Source organism: Canis lupus, chromosome 8 (assembly GCF_003254725.2).
Source record: "Canis lupus dingo isolate Sandy chromosome 8, ASM325472v2, whole genome shotgun sequence".
Classification (NCBI taxonomy): Eukaryota; Metazoa; Chordata; class Mammalia; order Carnivora; family Canidae; genus Canis; species Canis lupus.
Genome location: NC_064250.1, coordinates 48,328,695 through 48,354,444, shown reverse-complemented (window position 1 = coordinate 48,354,444; position 25,750 = coordinate 48,328,695). Strand labels below are relative to the sequence as shown.

Below are 25,750 nucleotides of genomic sequence, written 5' to 3'. Positions count from 1 at the left end.
TGGCTCAGGACGTGATCCCAACATCCTGGGATCGAGTCCCGCATTAGGAACCCCGCCAGGAGCCTGTTTCTCCCTCTGCCTATGTCTCTGCCCTTCTCTCTGTGTCTCTCATGAATAAATAAATAAATAAAATCTTTAAAAGAAAAAAAAAAAGATTGTAAGGTCTAAAGTAGGTTACACATTCTAGATATATACTGATAGGTCTAATCATTATACTACCTTCTTCATCCTCTTTGTCAATTTAGCTCCACCCTAACTTTTGAGCCTTTCATTTGCTATTACTGACCACCCTCCCCCAAGCATGTATGTGTGTTGACACACGAGTGTGCACATACACATACATACACACATGCGCATCAGACTACATATGATCTAAACACAGCCATGTTTTGATTTGCAAGTTCCCTCAGCCTTGGATGCCTTTCTCATTTCTTTCAAAATCCTGCATAATTTGTGAATCCTACCTTGCCCACTTCTGTTAGCTTTCCTTTATCCTTCCAACTATGATTAATCTTGTGCTCTTTTCTTTCCACTTTTAATGTGTACCTTTATTATAGAAGTTAATACATGATGCCTTATGTTATGGTTATAACTTTTTATATGAGCCTCCCCACCAGACTGTGAGCTTCTTAGGAGCAGAGATCATCATTTATATTGGTACCTTGCACATAGTAAGCACTCAAGAAAGCATTATTGTTAAGGTCTTAAATGTTTCTTTCCTTTTTTAAAAAGACCGCTTTGTACATTTTTTTGATCTCTAGGTTTAGATTAAATGTAAATGTTTATGTGTTGCTTGTACAACTAAAAAATAAATGAAACATCAGAAAAGAGAAAGATTAGGAGTGAGATTTTTGGTCTGTAATCTACAAAGGCCATCCTCAATACCAAATTTATTTTATTTTATTTATTTTAATTTATTATTTTATTTTATTTTATTATTTATTTATTTATTTTTTAAAGATTTTATTTATTTATTCATGAGAGGCTGAGACACAGGACACAGGCAGAGGGAGAAGCAGGCTCCATGCAAGGAGCCTGACACCCAGGTCTCCAGGACCACACCCCGGGCTGCAGGCCGTGCCAATCTGCTGTGCCACCGGGGCTGCCCTATTTAAGTTTTTTTTTTTTTTTTTTTTTAAGATTTCCAAATTTATTTTAATTCCATCATCATTTTTCAGGTTTGGGGCTTTTGGCCTATTGTCATTTTGCAGAAAACGTGGAAAGGGTTACAAGTAGTCTTCAAAGTAATTTTTTAAAATAATATTTTCAGCTGGCAGAGGCATGGCTATAGTTTCATCTGCAGTTCTTTTTACAAGTTTCTATATAGAAAACTTTAAATCATTTATTGCTAAAGAAATTTCATACCATTGCTTTTATACTGTCTCATTCAGGAAGCTTTGGAGGCGAAAGTATAGACCAGGAGGGAAAATGTTAAACAGACTAAAGTTCAGCTTATTATATATCTCTTGAATTGAAATCTTTTTCCTGGGGAATTTCTTTGCTCTGTGGCTAGATACTAGATCAAGCAGCAGATATTAATGACAAAATTTGGCATTTGGGCATTAAGCTAGGAGAGTTAGCTGAATGCATTAACTAACCATTAGTTAAATGTTACGGTCAGTTAGCTTCATTGTTTTTGCGGCTATCAATCACACCATTAACTCTAGCCAGCATTTTACAAATATCAGAAAATGTACATCCAGTGAAAGAAAACTTAGGTGGATCATTGCAAATTCATCACACTTTAATGCACCTTAAATATAAACTTAATTTTTATGTCCCTATTTTAACAGCAGTTTCTAGTTTTATTTTAAATAATTTTCATATTAAGTAACTTTAGATGTTCAATGAAGAATATCAATTAGCAAAGAAAACAAAACACCCTAAACTCTTCCTGTTTATCCCATATTAACTTCTGTTAACATTAACAGAAAAAGAACAAAGAAGGTGAATTGGACAAAAGAGAAGAAAAGGTAGGAAGTTGGGATGCCTGGGTGGCTCAGCAGTTGAGCATTTGCCTTCTGCTCAGGTTGTAATCCCGGAGTCACTGGATCGAGTCCCACATTGGGCTCCCTGCATGGAGCCTGCTTCTCCCTCTGCCTATGTCTCTGCCTCTCTCTCTCTCTCTGTGTCTCTCATGAATAAATAAATAAAATATTTTTAAAAAAAAGGTAGGGAGTTCTATAGAGAACCCGGATAATATTGTTTTTTTCTTGGAGATGAGTGGAAGGGCAAAGTAAAGTGCTTTATTAAAATCAGAAATCTTAGGAAAATAACATTTTACTTTATAGCCCACTATATTATAATACTTATAAGGAGTTTTCAGCCAAAATTAAAGTATCAAAAAAGTTTGAGGAAACACATCAGTTTGTGGAGAAGGGCAGATGCCCAGATTTCAAAATATGTTAGAGTGATAACAGGGGAGATTTTAAGTTTGGTGAATTTTTATTTTTTTTGAAGATTTTATTTTTATTTTTATTTTTTTATTTTTATTTTATTTTATTTTTTTAAGATTTTATTTTTAAATAATCACTACACCTAGCCTGGGGCCCAAACCCACAGTCCTGAGATAAAGAGTCGAATGCTCTACCAACTGAGCCAGCCAAGTGCCCCGGATTTGGTGAAACTTTTAAAAGACTCCTCTGTTGCCTGTTCTAGACCAGAGAGCAGTTTTTTCAAGGAGTGAATTCATAATTCCTTTCTTTTCCAGATAGCCAAGGTTGAGAAGCTCAAGCCTTTAGAGGTGGAGCTCAGACGCCTAGAAGACCTTTCAGAATCCATTGTTAATGATTTTGCCTACATGAAGAAGCGAGAGGAGGAGATGCGAGATACCAATGGTGAGAAGGCAGTTCTTGTCTCTTCATAAAGGAGACAGATCTCTTTTCTCAGTTTTGCCAAATGGGATGATCACTTACTTTATTGTTGCTTTTCCAGGTAAATGAGCTTTGTTATATTTTCAAGGGAATAGAAATTTCCGTGATATGTGGTTGGCTATATTCTCAGCTTATTGTGTATCAAATTGATAGTGCTAATGTTTGTAATTTTTAACATTCATATATAGAACAGTGAAATTTTGAGAAAAGCCAATCCAAAATCCTACTGACAGGTCTAGGGACTAGGTGAAGTTAATTAATTGCCTTTTCCCCCTGGCCCCTGTTAAGCCTGCTGAGCCTCACTTCATAGCCTTATAACACTTTTGTTTTTTTTTAGAGTCAACAAACACTCGGGTCCTATACTTCAGCATCTTTTCAATGTTCTGCCTCATTGGACTAGCCACCTGGCAGGTCTTCTACCTGCGTCGCTTCTTCAAGGCCAAGAAGTTGATTGAGTAAAAAGACCCAGTCTCCTCCCACCTTATATCTCAGCCAGCTGAACATCACTGGGACGTGTCTGATCTAAGGCATCCTACCAACAGCACCATCAAGGCACGTTGGAGCTTTCTTGCCAGAACTGATCTCTTTTGGTATGGGAGGACCATGGGTTACCACCTACACTCAACAAATCAATGAGGGACTTCTTTTTAACTTGGTAGGATTTGGACTGGTTTTGCAACAATAGGACTATTATTAATAGAGTTACCTATGACAAACAATAGGGGGTTACCTAGATAATGCCAAAGCCAGCATTTATACTAGGTTTCCTCCTGTTACCTGTTCGAACTATGTTTTCTTTCTTTTTCCTACTTGCTCACCAGCTTGGGCTTCCACTCTAGTTCTTTTACCAAGGTTTGTATGACCATGTTGAACTTGTTTCATTCTGATTGTCCTCTTTGGATTTCTGTGTGAAAACACACTTCACTTTCTCTTGACCCTTAGCTGAAATGTTTAGGTAGCTTCTGGTGATATCCTTTCATAAATTTATGTCTCTTAAAAGGGTGATAGATGGGATACCTCATAGAAAGGAGCTTTGAACTGTATATAACTCCTAAAGAGGACTTCATTTTAGAGAATTAAAATATTTGTGCTCAACTGCCTAAATCTTTTTTTTTTTTTTGTGTATATATGTGTGTTTTAGTTCTATGCAATTTTATCAGGTGTAGATTTGTGTGATCACCACCGCAAAATGCAGAACAGTCCAACTCTTATACCCCTTGTACTGCTCCCTTTTTATAACGAGAGCCACCTCCCTTCCTTTCCCCAAGGCCCCAACTTCTGGCAGCCAGTAACCTGTCCTCCATCTCTAGTTTTGTCATTTCAAGAATGTTTTATATAAATGGTGTCATACAGTATGTAATCTTTTGAGATTGGCTTTTAAAAGTCAGCATAAATCCCTTGAAATCCATCCAAGTTGTTGCATGTATCAATAGCTTGCTCCTTATTGTTCAGCAGTATTTCATGGTATGAATGTACCACAATTTGTTTAACCATTCCCCCATTGAAGGACATTGGGGTCATTGTCAGTTTTTGGCCATTTCTAATAAAGCTGCTGTGAACATTCATGTATAGGTGTTCATGTGAACATAAATTCTCATTTCTCTGGGAGAAATACCCAAGGGGGCAATTGCTGAGTTGTATGGTTAAGCATGTTTATTTTTGTAAGAAACTGTCCTACTCTTTTTCTGGAGTAACTGCCATTCTACCTTCCCACCAGCAATGTGTGGCCAATCCAGTTTCTCCGAATTCTTACCAGTATTTGCTATTGTTATTATTTTTTATTTTAGTCATTCTAATAGGTGTGTCTAGTAGTACTTCTTTATGGTTTTAACTTGCATTTTCCTAATGGCAGATGATGTTGAACATTTTTTCATGTGCTTATTTATCATTTATATATCTTCCTCAATGAACTATTTCTATTCTTTTTGCCCACTTTCTAATTAGATTTTTTCTACTATTAAGTTTCAAGACTTCCTTATATAGTAGATACAAGTACTTTGTCAGATATGTGGTTGCTTGAATTTTTAACATAACTTCTAGCAAGGAAAATGAAAGTAAAATTTACCAACACTTCCTACATGGCCAGTCGCTGACTTAATTCCTGTCTTTGTATGTTTTGTCTAGCAAATTAAGACATGGGGTATAAAAAAAACCACATCTGGAAGGATTATGAATAGAGTAAATACTTGAAAATGAATGTTGCTTCTTTCCCACAGCAAGAAGAATTGCTATGGGAATATAAGGTGCCCAAAGGCCACTACTAATATAAGTAAGCAAAGGTATGGATACAAATGACCATGTTTATGAAAAGTTATGAAAAATACTGTCACTTGAAAATTTCTCCATTTTGCCTAGGAAAGTGTCCTTTCTGTAATTTTCTTTTTTAACCCCTGCTGACTGTTGCAGGGCTTTGTCTAATTGCAGTGGCAAGAATTATAGGACTTAGGGCAAATAGCTTGCAATTAAGAAGCAATATATTAGAAATAATGGAGAACACTGCTGTGATGACCAGGATTACAAAATTAGAAGAGGGAGTGAGTTACATTGTTAAAATCTCAGGCCTTCTGTTAATGCTCCAGCTACTGTAAACCCAAAAGCCCCGCCCTCCCTTCCCACCTTCTGACTTCTTGACTCTAGAATTCCTCTAGAGTGGCAGAATGGTTTTTTCATTAATTTGTGTAACATTGCCATCTGCTGGTAGGAATTGATAGGTACAGCTTTTGAGAACTGGCAGCCAAATCCTCACCATTAAGGAGGACAATGGATGTTGAGAAAGTCCACCTGTGATATTACATTTACTAGGTGACAGAGGATACATCCAAGTAGGGAAGAGAATAACCGAATTTGTGGGTCAGATGCAGTCTTAGAGGCCTAAAGGTCAAATTCTATTCTGTACCATTAGCCTAGTAAGAAGCTTTCATATTTCTGACTGGTGCCTTTCCCCTTTTTCAGAAGCAATGAAAGTTCTTCACTTGATTATATCCTTCTGTTTGACAATGGCAAATAAGATAGGAGAGGAGAATATTTTATTTTACTGATGTTTTTGTTCACAGATGTGACTCTGTGAAACTGGTATTTTTTCCATGTCCTTCCCTTTTACTCTCATGCCAGAAATACCAACTCAGACATTTGTGCTTTCAGTTTAAAGTTCATTGATAACACCTTGATTTTATTGAAAAAGTAAAAATTATTTGCCTTTGATAGAAGGCTAGTGCAAGAGCAAATAAGCTTTAAAAATGGGGATGTTACCTGCTTTCCAACATTTTGAGCCTTTTCAACACAGTCTATATATAACACAGATAGAAATGATACAGTTTAAGTGCTGTTATACTGTTGTCATAAACTCCTGTCATAAGCCATTTTTCTGTTTGTTTAATGGATAGAGGCATGTGGGATTTCTACAGATTCACTTGTAAGTGTTGGATTGGGGATTTTTGTGTAAATTTTCTCAAATAAATGCTAGCAGAAACCATTTTAGGTGTATTTTTCTGTTACTCTTGAGTATCTCTTTGAAGTAGCAATAATTCTTCCGTATGCTTCAGTTTTAAAGTATGGCAAATTATCCATATAAATTAGAGAAAAGTTATATATAATTTGCTGAGATGAATAAAGTTTATGTGAGCTAATACAGTTTTATTATATTTTATATATAAATATGTAAGCTATATGATGTGTATATAAGCATAATAATAATCAATAACATCTTCAGAAAGGTAAAATAGGGTTCTGTAAGCCAAATATTCTCTGTAGCTTCTCTTGGAAACTGCTATTGGAATGATTCCTAGAGTGTCCTCTCCCATACCCTCCATTCTCAAAATACCCCTCCCAGTTCAGAATCTCTCAGGACTGCTTTTTTGCCCATCACATCTATATAAAACCCAACACAGCCATTTTCTCCTTCCTTTTACTTACATTTGAACATTTTTCATAAAGCTCCTTTCCAAGAGTCAACCTGAAGTGCTTTGCACATTCACAGGCTGGCTGGCTTTTTTTTTTTTTTTTTTTTAAGATTTTATTTATTTGACAGCACAAGCAGGCAGAGGGAGAGGGAGAAACAGACTCCCCAGCTGAGCAGGGAGCCTGATGTGAGGACTGATCCCAGGATCCTGGGACCATAATCTGAGCAGAAGGCAGATGCTCAACCAACTGAGCCACCTAAGCACCCCTACTAATAGAAGTACTAGATCCAGGTCAAGGGAGACAGCAGTCCCTTTGTATTCCAATCCAGAGCCAAGGTGGAGTGTTTTGCAGAGTGTAGGATATCATACTTTAAAAGGGTCATTGAGGGATCCCTGGGTGGTGCAGCGGTTTGGCGCCTGCCTTTGGCCTAGGGCGCGATCCTGGAGACCCAGGATCGATTCCCACGTCGGGCTCCCGGTGCATGGAGCCTGCTTCTCTCTGCCTGTGTCTCTGCCTCTCTTTCTCTCTCTGTGACTATCATAAATAAATAAAAAAAATTTTAAAAAATAAAATAAAATAAAAGGGTCATTGATGAGCTGTAGAGAGGTCAAAGGAGTGTGAATTCATCTTTCACAACTCCCCTACCCCATTCTACCAATTCTCTTTATCCTCTCCTTGCAATCACTATCCACCTCATTAAAAATCAGGAAGTGAATCTCCTGGACTCATTTATTTACCTCATCAACCACATCCCTACTGATCATAAAGTTCTAAATGTTCCTCAGATGGAGATGCCTGGGTGGCTCAGTTGGTTAAGCATCTGCCTTTGGCTTGGGTCATAATCCCAGAGTCCTGAGATTGAGCCCCAATTCAGGCTCCCTGTTGAGCAGGAGCTTCCTTCTCTCCGCGCCCCCCCCCCCCCCCTCATGCTTTCTCTCCCTATCTTTCACTCAGGTAATTAAAATCTCTTAAAAAATAAATGTTTCTCAGATGGATTTCTCAAATATGGACTTCCTTTCCACTCACACTGATAGATAAATACTTCAGTGCCTCTTCTTTTCTTAGAATTTTATTGTCTCTTAACTGGTCTCCCTGCTTCTAGCCTTTGTCCTCCACATTGTTAACAGAGTTCTTAAGAAAATATATCTTTGGTCTTATGTAAAGTGACTGTTGTTTATTGTCTGAGCTGGGCACTTGAGCAAAATAAAGCTCTATTATGCCTGGGGAAAAGGCGTGAATTGGGACTTCCCCAGCAAATTAGGATAGTCACTAATCATATACTCCCCTCCTTAAAAATTTCAATTAATTTTCTATTGTCCACAGGAAAGCCAAACTCAACAATTGAAGCCCTGTCTTCTCTTGCTTCTGCCCTACATACACCCTGGCCTCCAGCCACATGACTTTCTCTTACTCTCAAGACATGCTCTCTGAAAGATGTGGATCCAGATTACTGGGTTTGACTTCCCTTATTAGCTGTGTAACACTGAGCAAGTTACTTAATCTCTCTATCTCAGTTCCCTCGGTAGATTGGGGAAAAATATGAGGATTAAGTGGGATGACTCAAGGAAAGACAACCTTTAACAGTGTTAGGAACAAAACACTCAATAAAACTTAGCTGTTAACTCTGTGATATAGGTCATGTTCCTACAGCTTTAAAGATTTTAAAAAAGCTTGGAGATGTAAAGTTGCCCGAGGTCAATAACTGATGGAACATGTTTTTTCACTGTATTACAATTCTCTTAGCGACTTGAGGGTTTAGAGCATCTTCTTGTAGATTTCCCACCTTCAAATATACTGGCACCCCGTGCTCCAAGAATGTTGCAAGAGGTCAGACGGTCAAAGATTTGGACAGATACACGGAAGGAGAATGTTAAATCGGGGAAAAGAGAGTTGACTTAAAATATTTTGGGGAGTTGTATAGAAGAGGGAAGGACCTAGGGTGGTTCTGGGAGCAACGACTGGGCCTACGGGCTGAGATGACAGGAGGCAAGTATTTCCGCTTACTACAGTTATCTTCAGTATCTCCCTAAACAACGAGCACTGTCCAACGTGGAATCACCGCGCTCGAGATAGGCCTGGCGCCGAGATGCGACGGGGCGACCTCCGGACCTCGGAGCCGTTGGATCCTGGCCAGGGATCGGGGGCGGGTCCACAGACCGGTCGGCGACTCCCCGGCCGCCGCCAGAGCCCTTGGGTTCCAGGCCGCCCGCCCGCCCGCCCCGACGGCCAGCCAGCGCGGCCCGCCGGCAGGGAGGGAGGGAGGGAGGCGGGGGGGGGGGGAGCCGGGCCGGGGACTCAGCAAGTGGGCCGGCGGGGGCGGAGGAAAGCCCGCCGGGCCGGAAGCACCCGGAACTGCTTCCGGGTCAGGGGGCAGGAGCCACCATGGAGCCTCGCGGGGTAGCGGGGCGGACGGAGCCGCGGGCCGGCGTCTGAAGGGGGAGAGCAGTAGCGCGGCCAGCGCCGGCCGGCGCCGCTGGGGACACGCAGGCCGGTCCCGCAGCCGCCACCATGTCGGTGCTGGGCGAGTACGAGCGACACTGCGACTCCATCAACTCGGACTTTGGGAGCGAGTCCGGGGGTGGCGGGGACTCGGGCCCCGGGCCCAGCGCCGGTCCCGGGCCGCGAGGCGGCGGCGGCGCGGCGGAGCAGGAGGAGCTGCACTACATCCCCATCCGCGTCCTGGGCCGCGGCGCCTTCGGGGAGGCCACGCTGTACCGCCGCACAGAGGTAGCGGCCCCCGGCTCCGGCCGCCCCAGCCCCTCCTTCGCCGCCCCGCTTTCCAGCCCCGAGGCTGGCGCCTCCCTCGTCCTCACTTAGGTCACTTAGGTTTGCGTGGCCGCAGGGTGTTTGTCTCCGGGTCTTCTCCACTCTTCCAGCTCCCCTGCGCCGGGAGTTTAGATCCCCGGTTTTACTGACTGATGGTTTCTGTCGAACCTGGGGAACTGAGCAAAGCGTTGAACCTTCTCTGAGCCTTAGTTTTCCCATCTGTAAATTGGGGTTAATGATAACCCCCCTAAAAATAATCTTTTATTTTTTTAAGTTTGATTTTGAGAATCGAAGGTACTTTGCAAACTAAAGTGGCATACGAATGTGAAGTGTTGTCAAAACTTCCTTCCCTCGTGTGTACAGCTCTCCGAGGTCGGGGTGGAGAGGAGGGGCATAGCTTCAAAATTCCCACGTTAGTGGCAATTCCACCGTCTTTGCCGCTATCTTTAAATTCAGGTATGAACACCTAGTTGGAGATTTTTTAGAAGATCCTTGGGTTCGTCACTTTCTTCATCTGTGTTTGTGAATGGGAAATACCTTTCTGGCATATTCTAAGCCACTGTTTCTTAACTTGGGTTAGGGGGAGGCAAGGACTCCTTTGAAAACCTAATGTAAAAATAATCCGTCCCTCCCCGCCCCGCTTTGCATATATACACATCCTTTGAAGAGATTCATAGATCACTGACCCCCCAAGTCCAGAACGTATACTGATCTGAAGCCTTGTAGTGCTGACACTACTTCCAAAAACTAACCATCAATTGGACTTTATCACTAAAGTCTTAAACTTGAAGACTGTGGGTGATGAAGATTCACCCATAAATGATCCATTTGCAGTTCTGGGGTGTGTTCCAAGCTAGCATAGTTTTTAAGGCCGAAAGTTGGAGGAGGGGAAGTGGGTGGTTGCAAGAGAAAATTTTCCTGTTCTTTTTTATCTTAGTGCAACATTAATGTACAGTTTTAGGGTTACTGTTGGTATTCTGTTTTTCTTATTTGTACTCATGAGAAGGAGAAGATGAGCATTGCTGTTTCTGTTTTATAATTAAACTAAGACAGTATATTTAAATGACTTGACACTTAGAAGTAAATCTTGGGCTAGAACAGTGTTTCAGGTCTCCTCTCCCATGCCTTTCCATCATGTTGAACTTGATTATTGAGGTTGGTTTATGTAAAATTTGATTATACTTCTCAAAAATGGCAGACCATTGTTCATATTGCCAAATGTTTATGATGTTTGTGAATTTACAAAGGTTTAATTAGAAGCAGCCCTTTCTCTCCAGAAGGTTTTATTTCAGTGGAAAGACAAGTTGGCCATTAGTTTTTTTTTTTTAAAGCATTTAAGTTGAATGTGTATATAAATGAGAAAGGATGCACAAATATCATACCAGTGTAAGTTGTGAAAATGAAGGAATGGTTGCACTGAATAAAGGCACAGTAGAAGGTTTATCAGGATAACCCCTTACCCCCAAGTTTAAAAGTTCTGGCAGAATCATTCTAAAGGATAAGGAGAATGATTTAGGTGGGGATGCTCCAGGGCTGGGAAGCAGTATCAGTAAAGAATTTGGGTGTTGTAAAAGGGAGTGGATATTGGGAGCTGCAGATAAGTTGTCATGGATAGAGGGAAACACATGACACAAAAGTTATAGGAGCTATAGGAGTTGCAACATAGAGGCAGGTGAGGGAAGTGAACTCTAAGCCCTTAGGCATCACTTATTCCTATCCAGAAACCATAAACAGAAATCACTAGAGAAATCTAAATTTATAAAATTAGAGATAAGTTTAATATTACCATTTTACAAGGAACTGTAACTAGCTATAGATAACCATGCTCTCCAGCTCTCCATTTCTCCCAATATTCTAGCCCTACTACTGCTTATCATGACTAGCAGGTTGTCATAATGTCCCTCAATAGAATCTTAGAGATCTACCTTTCCTATTTTTACCTGAAATTGACATCATGCAAATTAAGTGTAGCAGCAATGTAACAGCATCTTAGTGCTTTGCGCAATTGTATGAAGAACCTTTAAATTCTGTTCCTGTTTTTTTTAAAGGAAAAAATAAAAGGAGTCAGTCTCTGCCCATCTAGGAAGTTTTCTTTCTAGACTTACAGATCCAGGTGTGGATTCATTCTCTGCCAGGCAAGAGTAAAGCACAATACCTCTATTAATGTGTTGTAGGATGACTCACTGGTTGTGTGGAAGGAAGTTGATTTGATCCGACTGTCAGAGAAGGAACGTCGTGACGCCTTGAATGAGATTGTTATTCTGGCGCTGCTGCAGCATGACAACATTATTGCCTACTACAATCACTTCATGGACAATACCACCCTGCTGATTGAGCTGGAATATTGTAACGGTAAGGTCGAATTCAACGGGCCCTCCTTTGGCAAGACATTCTTGTACCTTGAGGGGGAGAAAAAAATAAAAGGCATATACATTGATTAAAAATTTTAAGTGGATTTCTAGAGTTGAAGGGAAATAACTCAAATAGTTTAAGAGAATAGTTCTTAGAGAATTTTTAAGTGAGTTACAAAATAAGGAAAGGGATTTTCCCCTGCATATTCAAATTCTTGTGCTTATAGTTCCAACTTCAAATTATTTGTTCAGTTGAATTTCACATTCACTTTTCAAGGTTTTTTTCACATGAATTAACTTTAGGCATTAGTGTTAGACATCTAACTAGGCACTAAGAAACATGTGGCATGGCACGGCTTGATGTAATATTAATGAAATCTTATGAGTGTTATTTATTTATTTTAACTCAGCCAAAGTTATCCAACTGAAAAGTGGTTTAAAGTTCATAGCTGAATGAAAATGGCACATGGTAAAGCATGGCCTTAATTTATCTGGTCTCTGATTTCTTTGGACCATTTTGCTTGTAGATAGTATTAGCTCAGTTCTAAGAATATAGACTCTAAACCCATATCACAAGCTCCAGTACTTCTTAACTCTGTAACTTTGCAAGAAACTTTCTCTGCCTCAGCTTCTTCATCTTAGTATGAATTTACTAATAAACAGTATCTGTCTTCTAGGGTTGTTGCATTAGATGAATATGTAAAGCCCCTATCATAGTTCTTGGGATAGTAGTAAATCTTTAATACATACTGTACTAGCTCTTATCCTTATTACATAGGAGAACGCTCAAAGCCCTTTCTTGAGCTACAAGCTAAAAAAAGTCCCAGCATATTCTTCACTTAGATCTCTAAGAAAAAGATCCTAGACTTCTAACTTTTTGTGTTTTTGGCTTATGTACCGTGATTGTTGCTGGTTCTGATCAACCCTTAATGTATAAGATTATATTAGAGATTTCTGAAATAGCAGAAGCCTAAGCAGCTAACTTCCTTTGTGGTTAGGAGGGACTAGAACAAGTGGTAGATTTGTTGAAACATTGAGTTACTAACTTAAAGGGAAAGGCATTGTGAAACTGAGACGAGCTAAGGCGGCAGTTATAGTTGCAGGTAGGCAGTAAAATGAATGGTGATCATTTGTAGTCTGTTATTTGATAAAGGCAAGGGAGAAACAAATTCAGAGTTCTTCCTTAGGAAGGAGTTAGTAAAGGGAGTAATGATTGGAAACAGTCTAGGGTATACCCTAAATTATGGAAACCGTTTCAGTGTGAAGTAGTAAAAAAAAAAAAAAAAAGGAAATTGTCAATGAGATACACCTGTATGTACAAAACATGGCATCACAGGTATAACCCAAATGTTCTAGTAGTCACAGTCACACCAGAGAGTTATTACAAAAATATTGCCGTGTCCCTTAAAAGGAGTCCTAGGAAAGAAAATCTTTTGATTTTGAAGACTTTCAAGGTATTTTGCTATTAGGATAATATAGGAATGGGCTTTGTTCTTATCTTTTCTAAAAATCTCATACTTCCCATTTTTGTATTGAGCCTCCCTTGTTAGGGAAGGGAAACTTTGAAGAAGACTTTGGATACAGTCCTCAAAAGGATGGGAAGAGTTTTGTAAAGAACCAAGAGAAAAGAAGGGGTTTCCTTTGGAGAGGAAGCAGAATCCTTCAGTTCCTTGTGTCACTTGTTAAAACCCTAGTGGCTACAGGAGCCAAGCTTTGATCTTTATGAAGCAATTCACACCTGTCTCTTGTTAATTGCAGGAGGGAACCTGTATGACAAAATCCTTCGTCAGAAGGACAAGTTGTTTGAGGAAGAGGTAATTCATGCTTCTTTGGAAGGAACCTAGAATTGTATATTGTTGTGATTCTTACATTCTAGGCCTATATTTACTCTTCCAACAATGAAGAGTGTTTTTTTCCTTTTGTTCAGACTCCTTCCAGGCTCTGGTTGCTATTCATGAGAAAGGAAACCTCTAACAGGGAAGCTCTAGCTGCTTCCTAAACGCTTTACCTCCACATCATGATTCTCTATGGGCTTTCTTTCCCCGGTTCTATTACTGCAGACTGGTATGCCCAGTTTTCTATACTTTTGCGTTCTTTTTCGTTTTTTTCCACAACTCTGCTTCACCATCCCATATTTTATAATAACATCGGAATCGTTTTTATGATGACCTGCTTTTTATTTTTACCCCTACCACTTTTCTTTGCCTACTCAGCCTTCAAGCAAGAGATGTCAGGTCATGTTGTATCATAACCTCTGGTTGCAGTTTCCTTTGTTTTGTTTGTTTTAGTATGTGTCTTTATTTAAATGGAATTTTTTTTGTTTTCAGTCCAAATATAATTTTTTTTTTTCTGTAGATGGTGGTATGGTACCTATTTCAGATTGTTTCAGCAGTGAGCTGTATCCATAAAGCTGGAATCCTTCATAGGTAATGAGTGAAAGAATGTGGGACAGAGGGGTATCTGAGTGACTCAGTGAGGTATCTGACTCTTAATTTCAGCTCAGGTCTTGATCTCAGGATCATGAATTCAAGCCCTGCATTGGGCTCCATGCTGGGTGTGTGTGGAGCCTACTTTAAAAAAATATATTTGAGGGCAGCCTGGGTGGCTCAGCGGTTTGGCACCACCTTCGGCCCGGGGCGTGATCCTGGAGACCTGGAATCAAGTCCCACGTCGGGCTCACTGCATGGAGCCTGCTTCTCCCTCTGCCTGTGTCTCTGCTTCTCTCTCTCTCTCTCTCTCTATGAATAAATAAATAAAATTAAAAATATATATATATATTTGAGATGGATTCCTCCCCACCAGTCTAACCCCCATCTTGCATACCTCCCATCAGCACTATTATATTTTTGGTTAAGCGGTCAAGGCTTTTCCGTTAATATAATTTAGGAAGGAAAGAGTGAGTAATGAAGGGTGTTACCTTCACTTCCTGAAGTTAAACTGTGTTTGTAATCTAGGAAGAATCTCAGTAGCTAAGTACTGCTCAGTTGCTTTTTTATGAGATATTTTAGAGTTGAATTCATTAATTCATTAGTAAAGTCTAGAAGCCACTAAGAGAAGTGATGTTAGATTGGTTGGAATTCATAGTAAATGTTTTCTGTGAGCAATAACAATTGGCAAATATTTTTAATTTTATAATTGAGCCTTAATTTACATAAAAATGCAATTAATTTTACAATTTAATAGCTATCCATTTCTAGCTATAGGAAAGAACTATTAGAACATTTCCACATTATACCCCTCTTAAGTGAGTCATTCATTGATCATTGCTAGAGATTAGTGTTGATTCACCAGTATTTTTTTTGTTGGTTTATTCATTTAGTTAACATGTGCTTCTTAATATCTATTGAATGGCTATAGTTGCGTGTTATTTTCTTTTCAAAAGTTACAAAAAGTATTCTGGTTATTTCACATGTTAAGGAAGCCGGAGTGTGAACCAGGCACAGTTTATTTGTGTTATATATGACCAACTCATCTTTAGAAAAAGAGCCAGTGGTTTTATTTAGGTGATCTACATAGCCTAATCATGTTGCTGCTGGGATGTGCAATCTTTTCCCTTGCCTTAACAGATTTGAAACTTTAACACCAACCAATTCAAGGTTTAAATGGTAATTGAAGAGGCAGCGCACCTCATAGGAACTATAGGATTACCTAGAGCACTGTGTTTTCTGTGTGTGTTTTTTTTTTTTTTTTAAGATTTTATTTTTTATTCATGAGAGAGACAGAGAGAGAGAGGCAGAGACACAGGCAGAGGGAGAAGCAGGCTCCATGCAGGGAGCCCGATGGGACTCCATCCCAGGTCTCCAGGATCAGGCTCTGGCCAAAGGCCGCGCTAAACTACTGAGCCACCCAGGCTGCCCAAGCACTGTATTTTCAATCTGGCCCTCTCAATTTTTTCTGATATCCCCAATGGTATGAGAGACATGACTGTGCTTGAAGCCCTAAAGAATGGAGTTAATTCTCTGCCTCCACTCCCCCCAATCCCCTTTTCAGTGTTAAAGTGCATGTGAAAGTGGTGATCACTGTTTGGGATCCCATAATAGTCTGAGCAGTGGTAACCACACATTTTATTTTGTACTAATTCTGGGCAGAGTCAGGAGTGAAACAAAATGATTGTCTGTAGGAATTTAATATACAGTATCTTTTATTCCAGAGATATAAAGACATTAAATATTTTTCTGACCAAGGCAAACCTAATAAAACTTGGAGATTATGGCCTAGCCAAGAAACTTAATTCTGAGTATTCCATGGCTGAGACGGTAAGTATGTGTTGCCCTTGTCTTAATTTTTTTTTTTCTTATCCTTTCCGGTACCGTGATCTATAACTGTAAACCATGTTAAATCTCACATCTTTTCTCAGTATTTTTCTAAGTTCTCCATATTTATTTATTTTTTAAAAAAATTTTAAATTATTTTTTAAAATATTTTATTTATTTATGAGAGAGACACAGAGAGAGGCAGAGACACAAGCAGGCAGAGGCAGAAGCAGGCTCCATGCAGGAAGCCCAACGTGGGACTCGATCCCTGGACTCCAGGATCACGCCCTGGGCTGATGGCGGTGCTAACCCGCTGAGCCACCTGGGCTGCCAAGTTCTCCATATTTATAAAGCAGGTCTTCAGGAGTCTTTCCTGTGCTTACTAACAGGCATTTACATGCTCAGGTGTTCCTTCAAGAGTCATCGTCCACATCATAGCTCTGACCTCATAGCCCTTTCCAACACTTTCTAAAAACAAAGAAATGTTCTACCATTTTTTCTGGCCAAGAATCTTTAGTAGATTTCAGTTTATCTCTTATTTAGTATTTGAGCTTAGGATGTTGGACATCTATTTTTGTGTTTCCTCTGAATTTTCCTGGTTCAGAAGCCTTATATTACAAATAAAGGCTAAGGCACAGAGAACAATCTGATGTTAATATCGTATGCCATCTCAGTTGCAGGGCTCCCTTCTCACCTGATCCTAAGAAAGACCATTGGTAAAGAGTAGACCTAAGTTAATCTTTAAGGACAGTGATTCCATCCTATTATCCTATTAGGAATTATAAAACCCAGTTATTACTCTTCTAGTTTTGCAGTGCTCTTTCCATAAAATTAATTTTGTCTTGTTGATGTTTTTTGGTAATGTCAAGATATGCCTGTAAGCAATTCAGAGACATCCAAGGATGCTAATAGCTAGGGTTTGGAATCTGCTTCAGGAACTCAGTCTGCTTGTATCATGGTGTCATATTGAGCTTCTGAAGAACCAGTCATGTCCTTATATGGATTTTTCTCATCAATAATAATCTGGTAAAACCAAGATTTGACTTTTTTAGCCAGTTAAATGTAAGGAAGGAATGATACGAAAATTTATAAGTGCCATATAAGCCATCTAAAACTTGCTTTGCTGGTTAAAGAGGACTGTCAGTTTTATTAGAGCTTCTGGGGTACTCATTGTCTCTTGTCTGGGGAGAGGCACAACCTCCATTCAGGACATTTTTATTTCCAAACCCATTCTTCAAGGCAGAAGATCTTTTTTCAAATTTGAAAGAAATTTCCCTAGCCATTTTAGTATTACAGATGTCAAATTGAGCCATTTACAAAGTTTCAGTACTATGCATTTCAGTTAGAACTTTTGACCCCTTTATTTACTTATCATCTCCCCACTGTCAGTTTTTTTTTTCCCCCATTGGTGAACTTCTACTAAGTGTGTCTTTATCTTTATGACATCTTCAGCGGGCCTAAGCCCTCTGTGATCTAGGAATCACTGTTGTGCCTCCCAAATTACCACACTGCCTTAATTAACCCTTTTTAATTGGTCCAAAAAATGTGATATGAAAAAAGATTTCTTCCCATCTCATAAAGAACATTTCGGGATTTGCTGATGAATATTTTATAGTTGTTATCACTAATTTGTGGGAAATTTACTTTAGTTGTTGAAATATTAATATAGTTACCTCAGAAATGAAGTTATTCTTTGTTTTCTTTGTTGTTCAGCTTGTAGGAACTCCATATTACATGTCTCCAGAACTTTGCCAAGGAGTAAAATACAATTTCAAGTCTGATATCTGGGCAGTAGGCTGTGTCATTTTTGAACTGCTTACCCTAAAGAGAACATTTGATGCTACAGTAAGTTGTATTTTCCCCACCTTGTCCTTGAAAATGGTATAACTTGGTTGAGAGAACCAAATTCATTTATCCCCGAGTTTCTGATTTTTTCATCAGAAATCGGCTGTAGGCCAAAAACAAAACAAAACAAAACAAAACAAAAAAAACTATTCAGGCTTGATGTAGTGTATTACTGAAATGCTGTATATCAGATTTATCTTTAACTTGAGCTCCCCACTGAAATAATCTTACTCAAGTGGTTTGAGCATTATACTTGAATTTGTTGACTCTAATTTTGAAATTGGCTCTAGGATCCACTATGTGATGTTGCAGTTTGGATAAGCCATTTTATTTCTTATGCTTCAGCTACATTATTTTTTTTTAAAGCTAAAACAAATTATGTAATACTCATTTAAGTGTTATTTTTTATAAAATATTCCATACTGACTCTTTTATTAGAGGTTGTTACTGTTTAATGGACAACAAATTCCTTTTAGTTTATCTTCTTCTAAGTAAAAACAGTGCTTCTGCAACTTTCACACACATAGAAGATCACCTGGGCACCTTGTTAAAATGCAGACTCTTTTTAGTAGATCTGGAGTGGGTCCCAGTATTCTGCATTTCTAACAAGTTCCCACATGATGCTGATGTTGCTAGTCTATGGATCAATTGGCATAGCAAAAATGGATTCACATCCAATATTCTCTACAAACCATGTATGAGAACTTAAGTAAATCATTAAAGAATTTCTTCAATCCTCTATTTCATTATCTATAACAAGGAAAAATAGATATTTTTCTTATAGAGATGCTATGATAATGTGTATGAAAAATGCAAATATGAAATAATGCTAGTTCATTGGCCTTCCATGACACCTATTTGTTTTTCTAAATCCTAGTTTATTCTGATGTATCATCTAATTCTTCTTAATAATATAGCAGAAGGAAAATGAGTTTTAGAGTGAAGATAAACTTTGGTTGGTATTATAACTCCATCTTTTACTATCTGTGTAATCTTAGGCCAGTTACTTTATATCTTTGAACTGATAATTATAATAACCACCTTACAGGGGGTTTGCAAAGGTGCCTACCTAGCAAACTGTGGTCTCTCAATAAAGGTATTGATGGTATTATAATAATAATATTATCATTGTCATCTTATTATTTACTGCCTTGTCTGTTATTGTAGAGTATCCCCTGCATAACATTAGGAGGCAGATTACGTGGCAGAGAAGGTACTTAAAGCCAATAAGCATGGCTAATCTTGCTTTCCTTTTTCTTGGGATTCAGTTGAAGGGTCAGATTATAATATACTTTGAGTATTATACTATTGGCCACATAGTCATACTTCCATGTAGGCCATTTGGCTTCATTCCTTCTGATAGCAACAGTGTATCCCTAGCTATTTCTTGCTGATGCATACTCAGTTATAAAAGAAATCAAACCTAATACAGAACAATTGCCATTTCTTTAAAAAAAAGTAGTCACAGACATCTCGGAACCCCTACTGATAGATTATATAATCTTTATATAACCAAGAATAATCATTTTCTTATAGAATCCACTCAACTTGTGTGTGAAGATTGTACAAGGAATCCGGGCCATGGAAGTTGATTCTAGCCAGTACTCTTTGGAACTGATTCAAATGGTCCATGCATGCCTTGACCAGGTAAGTGTGACTTAACATGTTGATTTCAGTTGAGGGTTTTCCCTTTCCACCATAGTGTTTGGAGTATGGTATGCATACTTTGTGCAGATTCCTGCATAAAACCACATTCACTTCCCAGGGTAGAATATATTTTGACTATACCCAGAAGAATAAGCATTGGCAATTCATGATAGTTATTTGTTGTAGGCAACAAATCCTTAAGCTTTATTCTGCTTTATTCTTACTTTACTGATTTGTGAAATTATCTTACCATCTAAATTGTGCTCCATTTTTTATGATTAAGATTAATTTTTATAAATTGATTTACAGAATTTTAGTCAGAGTTCCTAGTGTGCAGAATATATATAATTCTTATATCTCACAGTTGCCTTGTAGTCTAGCTCTAGGTTGGTATTATTCAAAATATGGTTTGTGAACCATAGGTGTTAGAATTGCTAAGGGATGGAAGAGTTTTACAAATAAAAAATGAAGTTTCCTGAGTCCCACCCCAGACCAACTGGATCAGAATCTCTATAGATAAGGCCCAGAAATCTTTATTTATAACAAGCACTCTGGGAGATTTTTTGTGCTATATATATTGCAATTTAAGAGGCAGTACCATACTGAACAAATAAGGAATGTGCATTCTCATTCACATACAAGTATTGATGATAATGAGATGATATGCACGAAACATGGAATGTGACATAGGAATTTTTTTTTTTTAAACAAAAGGATAATATACAGTGATCTTGGAGTAATCAGCATACAGCCTTCTAAGGGGAAGTAAAATTCCTCTTTAGATCCCATTTTGCCGTTTTCCTTTGGTTTTTTTTGTTTGTTTGTTTTGTTTTTTAAGATTTTATTTATTCATGGGAGACACAGAGAGGCAGAGATGGGAGAAGCAGGCTCTCTGCAGGGAGCCCAATGTGGAACTCAGTCCCAGGACCCCGGGGTCATGACCTGAGCCAAGGCAGATGCTCAACCCCTGAGATACCCACAGTGCCCCATTGCTGTTTTCCTTTAAATTAAAACTAACCCAGCTTGTACTTTTTAGGATCCTGAGCAGAGACCCACAGCAGATGAACTTCTGGATCGCCCCCTTCTCAGGAAACGCAGGAGGTAAAGTACAGAGAAGTCACTTTCTTGTCTTTCTTTGGATAGTTAACTGCTAAAGACCTGATCAGAGGACCACAAGAGAGGGCATCGTTTCCTGATGTGGCCGCTCTGATGCCATTTTCTAGCAACATCTCTGTTTTCTTTTCTTTTCCTTTTTTTTTTTTTCTTTTTAAGATTTTATTTATTTATTCCTGAGAGACACAGAAGGAGGGGCAGAGACATAGGCAGAGGGAGAAGCAGGCTCCATGCAGGAAGCCCGATGTGGGACTCAATCCCAGAACTCCAGGATCACACCCTTAGCCAAAGGCAGATGCTCAACCTCTGAGCCACTCAGGTGTCCCAACATCTCTTTTTATTGCTTGAGAGAAACTCCTGACTTTACTTTGTTAGTCTGTGCTATTTTGTTCTGAATATATACTGATGAGACCCTAGCACCCTGCACTCCTCTCATCTGTGAGTTTTCATCTAGAATTGGAGCATTAGAGTATAGAAATTAAGAAAGGAGAGCTCTGGACTCAGACATTCTTAGGTTTGTATCTGAATTCTATTATTTTCTTTGTCAAGTTCTTTAACATCTCTGTTCTTTAGTTTTCTCCTCTGTAAAGTCAGGTAGGGTAAGGATTAAGAGAGGTAATGCATATAAATTGCTTAGCCCAGGGCTTGGCACAAGATGCTCAGTGATTGTCAGATAGTAGTATGGATTTAGAGTGGGCCTTTGTTTTTCAGCGCATTCGTTTAGATGGTATGTTGCAGTCAGAGGAGTTTTCTTATGCTCATTTCCTGAAATCAAGCTTGCCTGATTATTGGCAGGTTACTTCCTGAGATTTTTTTCTGTGTTCAGGGTCTCTAGAGGTAGGAAGGAGGTCCTTTATTCCTCACATCCTATAGGAGGCTTCAAACCCAAACTTATTTTTTTTTTTTCAAACCCAAACACAAAGGAAAATGTGTTGTTATTCTTTCTTTTTTAAAAAGTAATCTCTACACCCATCACAATCCTAAGATCAGGAGTTGCATCCTCCTTTGACTAAGCCAGCCAGCATCCTTTTATTATTCTCATCCTGTTATATTCTCATCCTGTTATACTCTTTTTGTCTTACTGTCCTTCTTCCTCCCCTACCAGTTCTTTGTTTCTATAACTTCCCAATATTTAAACCTTTCCTCTGCTCTTTTTCTTTTCTTTTTTTTTTAAAGATTTTATTTATTTATTCATGATAGAGAGAGAGAGAGAGAGAGAGAGAGAGAGGCAGAGACACAGGCAGAGGGAGAAGCAGGCTCCGTGCCAGGAGCCTGACACGGGACTCGACACCGTGACTCCAGGATTGTGCCCTGGGCCAAAGGCAGGCGCCAAACCGCTGAGCCACCCAGGGATCCCCTCCTCTGCTCTTTTTCAAGTCTTGCCCATAGATACGTTAAGTATATATTTAATTCCATAATCTTTGCTATTCGGTCAGTACCTTTATTTTGTTGTGTCATTTAATCTTTTTTATTTTGTTGTGTCATTTAATCTTTTTTGGTTCTTTTTCAGTTAAGGTCTAGTTAGTGTTTTAGTGTCTAGAATTACATATAATACTCCAGAAACAGCACTATGACCTTCTACTTATGTTTGATGCATATTCCAGCAGTATAATATGCTGGTCAAGTATATTTAAATTTTTTATCTGGCTTATTTTCCCCAACAGTAAAATCACTATTTAAATTTTTTTTCAAATATTTTCATTGATAATTTTTTATTGCAATTTTTATTGAGATAATTATAGATCTACACACAGTACTTCATTAGAACTTTGTACTTTGATGGAAAAACATAAGACAAAGAGCTTTCCAGGTAGAGCACAGATAGAGCAAACTGTAGAAAATATTCAGGAAACACTAAGTCCTACTTGATTAGTGGGTCTAGACCTGGGGCTCTCAATAAGCAACACCTCAAGGGTTTTCAAAAAATACTGATGCCTAAGGAATTCAGCTATAAGTGTTTTAGACAGAATGAGAACCCTGAGCAAGAATATGGGAAGTAAGTATAAGGAAAGAAGGCTGGAAAGGTAGGTAAAGAATCTTGAATGCTGGACAAGGGGATCTGTGCTTAATTCAAACTATAGTACAGTAGTGGATGTTTATGAGAGGGTAGTTCATGTGATAAGGGGCATGCTTAAGGAAGACTCATTTAGCAAACTAATCTCAGTGTTAAATCAATAGAGGACCAATAAAGTGGATTGGCACTGTGGTGAGTTAGACCTATTAGGATGTGCTACAGCAGTCTAGGTGGGAAGCAAAGCTGCTCAGAGCTAAGGTGGCAAGCCTGGAGGGGAGAGGTGAATATAAAGGGCACCATATAGGTAGAATCTCTAGGACTTGAATATTAAAGAGGGACAGCGTAGGAGTTTTAAGCCTAGTTCACTGGGAGAATGGGGAGTGCCAGTTATAGAAATAAAAGAATCAGAAAGAAAAGCTGTATGGGAAAAAGAGAATGAGCTGAGGTTTAAAGATAGTGAGTTTGGGAAGTCAGTGGGTAGCCTGGATGGAGAGGTCAGCAGGTACTCAAAATGTGCAACAGAGGTTCTCTAGGTTCTCTGTTCCAGCTTGGAACATTTCTTGAAGAAAGAAAACAAATGGCCCCAAACTGCTGTCCCCCTCATATTTAATGATTGTCCAAAGTCAGGCCTATGTAACTGTTTGAATGGTATTGAGGTACTTTTCCCAAAGTATTGTCATGTTGCAGGAGGTATATTGTTTATAGAGGATTAAATCTATGAAATGTATTAAAGAGACACTGGTACAGTGTAACAACTATTCTTTTACTCATGTATCTTTTCTTTTGGTAGAGAGATGGAGGAAAAAGTCACACTGCTTAATGCACCTACAAAAAGACCAAGGTAATGCCTAGGAGACTCATAAAAACTGAAATACCTTAAATTACCATTAGGAGGTCTTTCTTTCTTTGGTCCATGCATTGTTTGATCCCTGTAAGTAGCCTTTGAGAAGCATCCTTTGAGAAGCCAACATCTACAGAAATGTCAGCTAGTCATTTCTGAGAAAACAGAAGGCTATAATTTCATCCTCATGCTGAAGTGGACATCATTACCATGATGAATGTTGAAATTTGAAAAGTGTAGGTGTTATGGACCAGACTGGAATCTGATCTGGCTGAGCTGTGATGAAGCCCTGAGGCAGAAATTGCAAGGCCTGCTCTGATAGAGGGTTGAAATAAGTTGTCGAGAAAAAACATACTTTCGCATGCCATAATTGGCAGTTCTTCTCTGGGAACACTGGAAGCATTTTTCTTTGATATAGTTTTTATGTTAAATGTGCCTTTGTTCTGGGGGTTGTTGACAGGTCAAGCACTGTGACTGAAGCACCCATTGCTGTGGTAACATCACGAACCAGTGAAGTCTATGTTTGGGGCGGTGGAAAATCCACTCCCCAGAAACTGGATGTCATCAAGAGTGGCTGTAGTGCCCGGCAGGTGTGTGCAGGGAATACCCACTTTGCTGTGGTCACAGTGGAGAAGGAACTATACACCTGGGTGGTAAGTGAAAGCTAAGTACTTTAGAACAGTGATGTAAGCCTAATTGTTTATTGGGCTGAGGATGTCTAAGTATTTTATTAGTTGAGTGTGCTGTGGGAATGGCAGCATGGGGTGATGGAACGTAAGCTCTTATGAGACCAGGGATTTTGTCTGTTTAGTTCACTGACGTATCTTTCCCCAGTGCCTGGTACATATTAGGTCATTTGTAAATGTTTTTTTTTGAATGAATGAATCAAAGAAGACGGAAGGAAAGAATGAATGAAAAGTGCCCTAGGTCTGGACTCAGGAGACTGGACTCTCGTTTACAGCTGAGTGATTTCAGAGTCACTTAATTATTCCATTGCCATGAGTTTCAGAGCAACTAGTACATGTGAAATAGTTTTATAAACAAATGAAGCAGTGTACCACATCAGGAAAATTCTAAGACCTTTATCAGTGATTGAAAATGGCTAGGTATATCTTCAGTAGAATTTTCCTTTGTTCCCTCTTTCACCCTGTCTCTACCTTCTGGAACAATTTGCATATATTTGCTGTTTCCTTACTCCTGCTCATTCATCATTTGCCTACAATGCGGCTTCCATCCCTGACACTTGATTGAAACCACTCTTTAAAAAAATGACCTCTAAGTTGTGAATATAAAACAGATACTTTGATGTCCTTAGTTTCCTTGACCTTCCAGCAGCATTTTTGACCGAGTTAATCACTCTCTCCTTGTAGCTTTGTCTTCCCTTGGCTTCCATGAGAGCTTCTTCTCTTGGCTTTTATCTTGTCTCTTTGGCTGTGCCTCCTAACTAGTTTTAGGCTGCTTTTCCTTTACCCAGCCTTGTCTTAGGCCCTCAGTTCTTCTCACTATTCCTCTTCTTTCTGGGAGAGCTCATTTTCTCCAGCAGCTTCTCCACAAGTAAAGGTTTGTCCTCAGTGTGTGACAGAGTAGACACTCAATTATTAATAGATTGAAAGAAGGATGGAATGATTGGGCCTCTGTTACAGAATGTTAACTGTTACTTCCTTAAAACCCCATCCCTTAAATAAGTAGCCCATGGGGGGCTTCCAGAGATGGAGTGAAATTATTGTCCCTTCAAAAACATTTGGATAAGGACTTACAGTTGAATTCTTGTATGAAAAGATTTACTTTTCTCTATAAAACTGATGAAACATGATTTAGAACTACTCTTGGTACTATATAACAGCCTCTTGGATGCAGCCAGATTCTTTATAATTGTTCCATAGTTCAAGGAAACTGACCAAAATTCATAAAACTTCTAGTAAGGATTTCCAAGAGACTATACTCCTATAGAAAGCAATCAAGGTAGACTATATAAAGAATTTCTTTTTTTTTTTTTAAGATTTTATTTATTTATTCATGAAAGATACAGAGAGAGAAAGGCAGAGACGTAGGCAGAGGGAGAAGCAGGCTCCAGGCAGGGATCCTGATGTGGGACTTGATCCTGAGACTGAGGATCACACCCTGAGTCAGGGGCAGGTGCTCAACCG

General features: G+C 39.0%; 2 protein-coding genes and 1 long non-coding RNA gene across 3 annotated transcripts in view; 2 read left to right on the top strand and 1 right to left on the bottom strand.

The window, feature by feature from the left end:
- The window catches only part of TMED10 (transmembrane p24 trafficking protein 10), a 35,809-nt gene extending 29,464 nt beyond the window's left edge, over positions 1 to 6,345 (top strand). Inside the window, exons 4-5 of the mRNA XM_025442703.3 lie at positions 2,711 to 2,837; positions 3,211 to 6,345. Of these exons, the coding sequence (XP_025298488.1) occupies positions 2,711 to 2,837; positions 3,211 to 3,332 (249 nt within the window). The 3' untranslated portion in view covers positions 3,333 to 6,345. The remainder of the gene's footprint in view (positions 1 to 2,710; positions 2,838 to 3,210) is intronic.
- LOC125755671 (uncharacterized) lies at positions 4,805 to 9,041 on the bottom strand. The gene is made up of 2 exons (XR_007412717.1): positions 8,778 to 9,041; positions 4,805 to 7,307 (listed from the first exon to the last, which is right to left on the bottom strand). It is a non-coding gene; the product is annotated as an uncharacterized LOC125755671 (long non-coding RNA).
- Positions 9,042 to 9,132: 91 nt separating this feature from the next.
- The window catches only part of NEK9 (NIMA related kinase 9), a 38,548-nt gene continuing 21,930 nt past the window's right edge, over positions 9,133 to 25,750 (top strand). The window contains exons 1-10 of the mRNA XM_025443848.3: positions 9,133 to 9,500; positions 11,714 to 11,891; positions 13,649 to 13,704; positions 14,246 to 14,316; positions 16,041 to 16,146; positions 17,857 to 17,988; positions 19,525 to 19,635; positions 20,672 to 20,736; positions 23,553 to 23,603; positions 24,064 to 24,256. Coding sequence (XP_025299633.1) covers positions 9,282 to 9,500; positions 11,714 to 11,891; positions 13,649 to 13,704; positions 14,246 to 14,316; positions 16,041 to 16,146; positions 17,857 to 17,988; positions 19,525 to 19,635; positions 20,672 to 20,736; positions 23,553 to 23,603; positions 24,064 to 24,256 — 1,182 coding nt within the window. The 5' untranslated portion in view covers positions 9,133 to 9,281. The remainder of the gene's footprint in view (positions 9,501 to 11,713; positions 11,892 to 13,648; positions 13,705 to 14,245; positions 14,317 to 16,040; positions 16,147 to 17,856; positions 17,989 to 19,524; positions 19,636 to 20,671; positions 20,737 to 23,552; positions 23,604 to 24,063; positions 24,257 to 25,750) is intronic.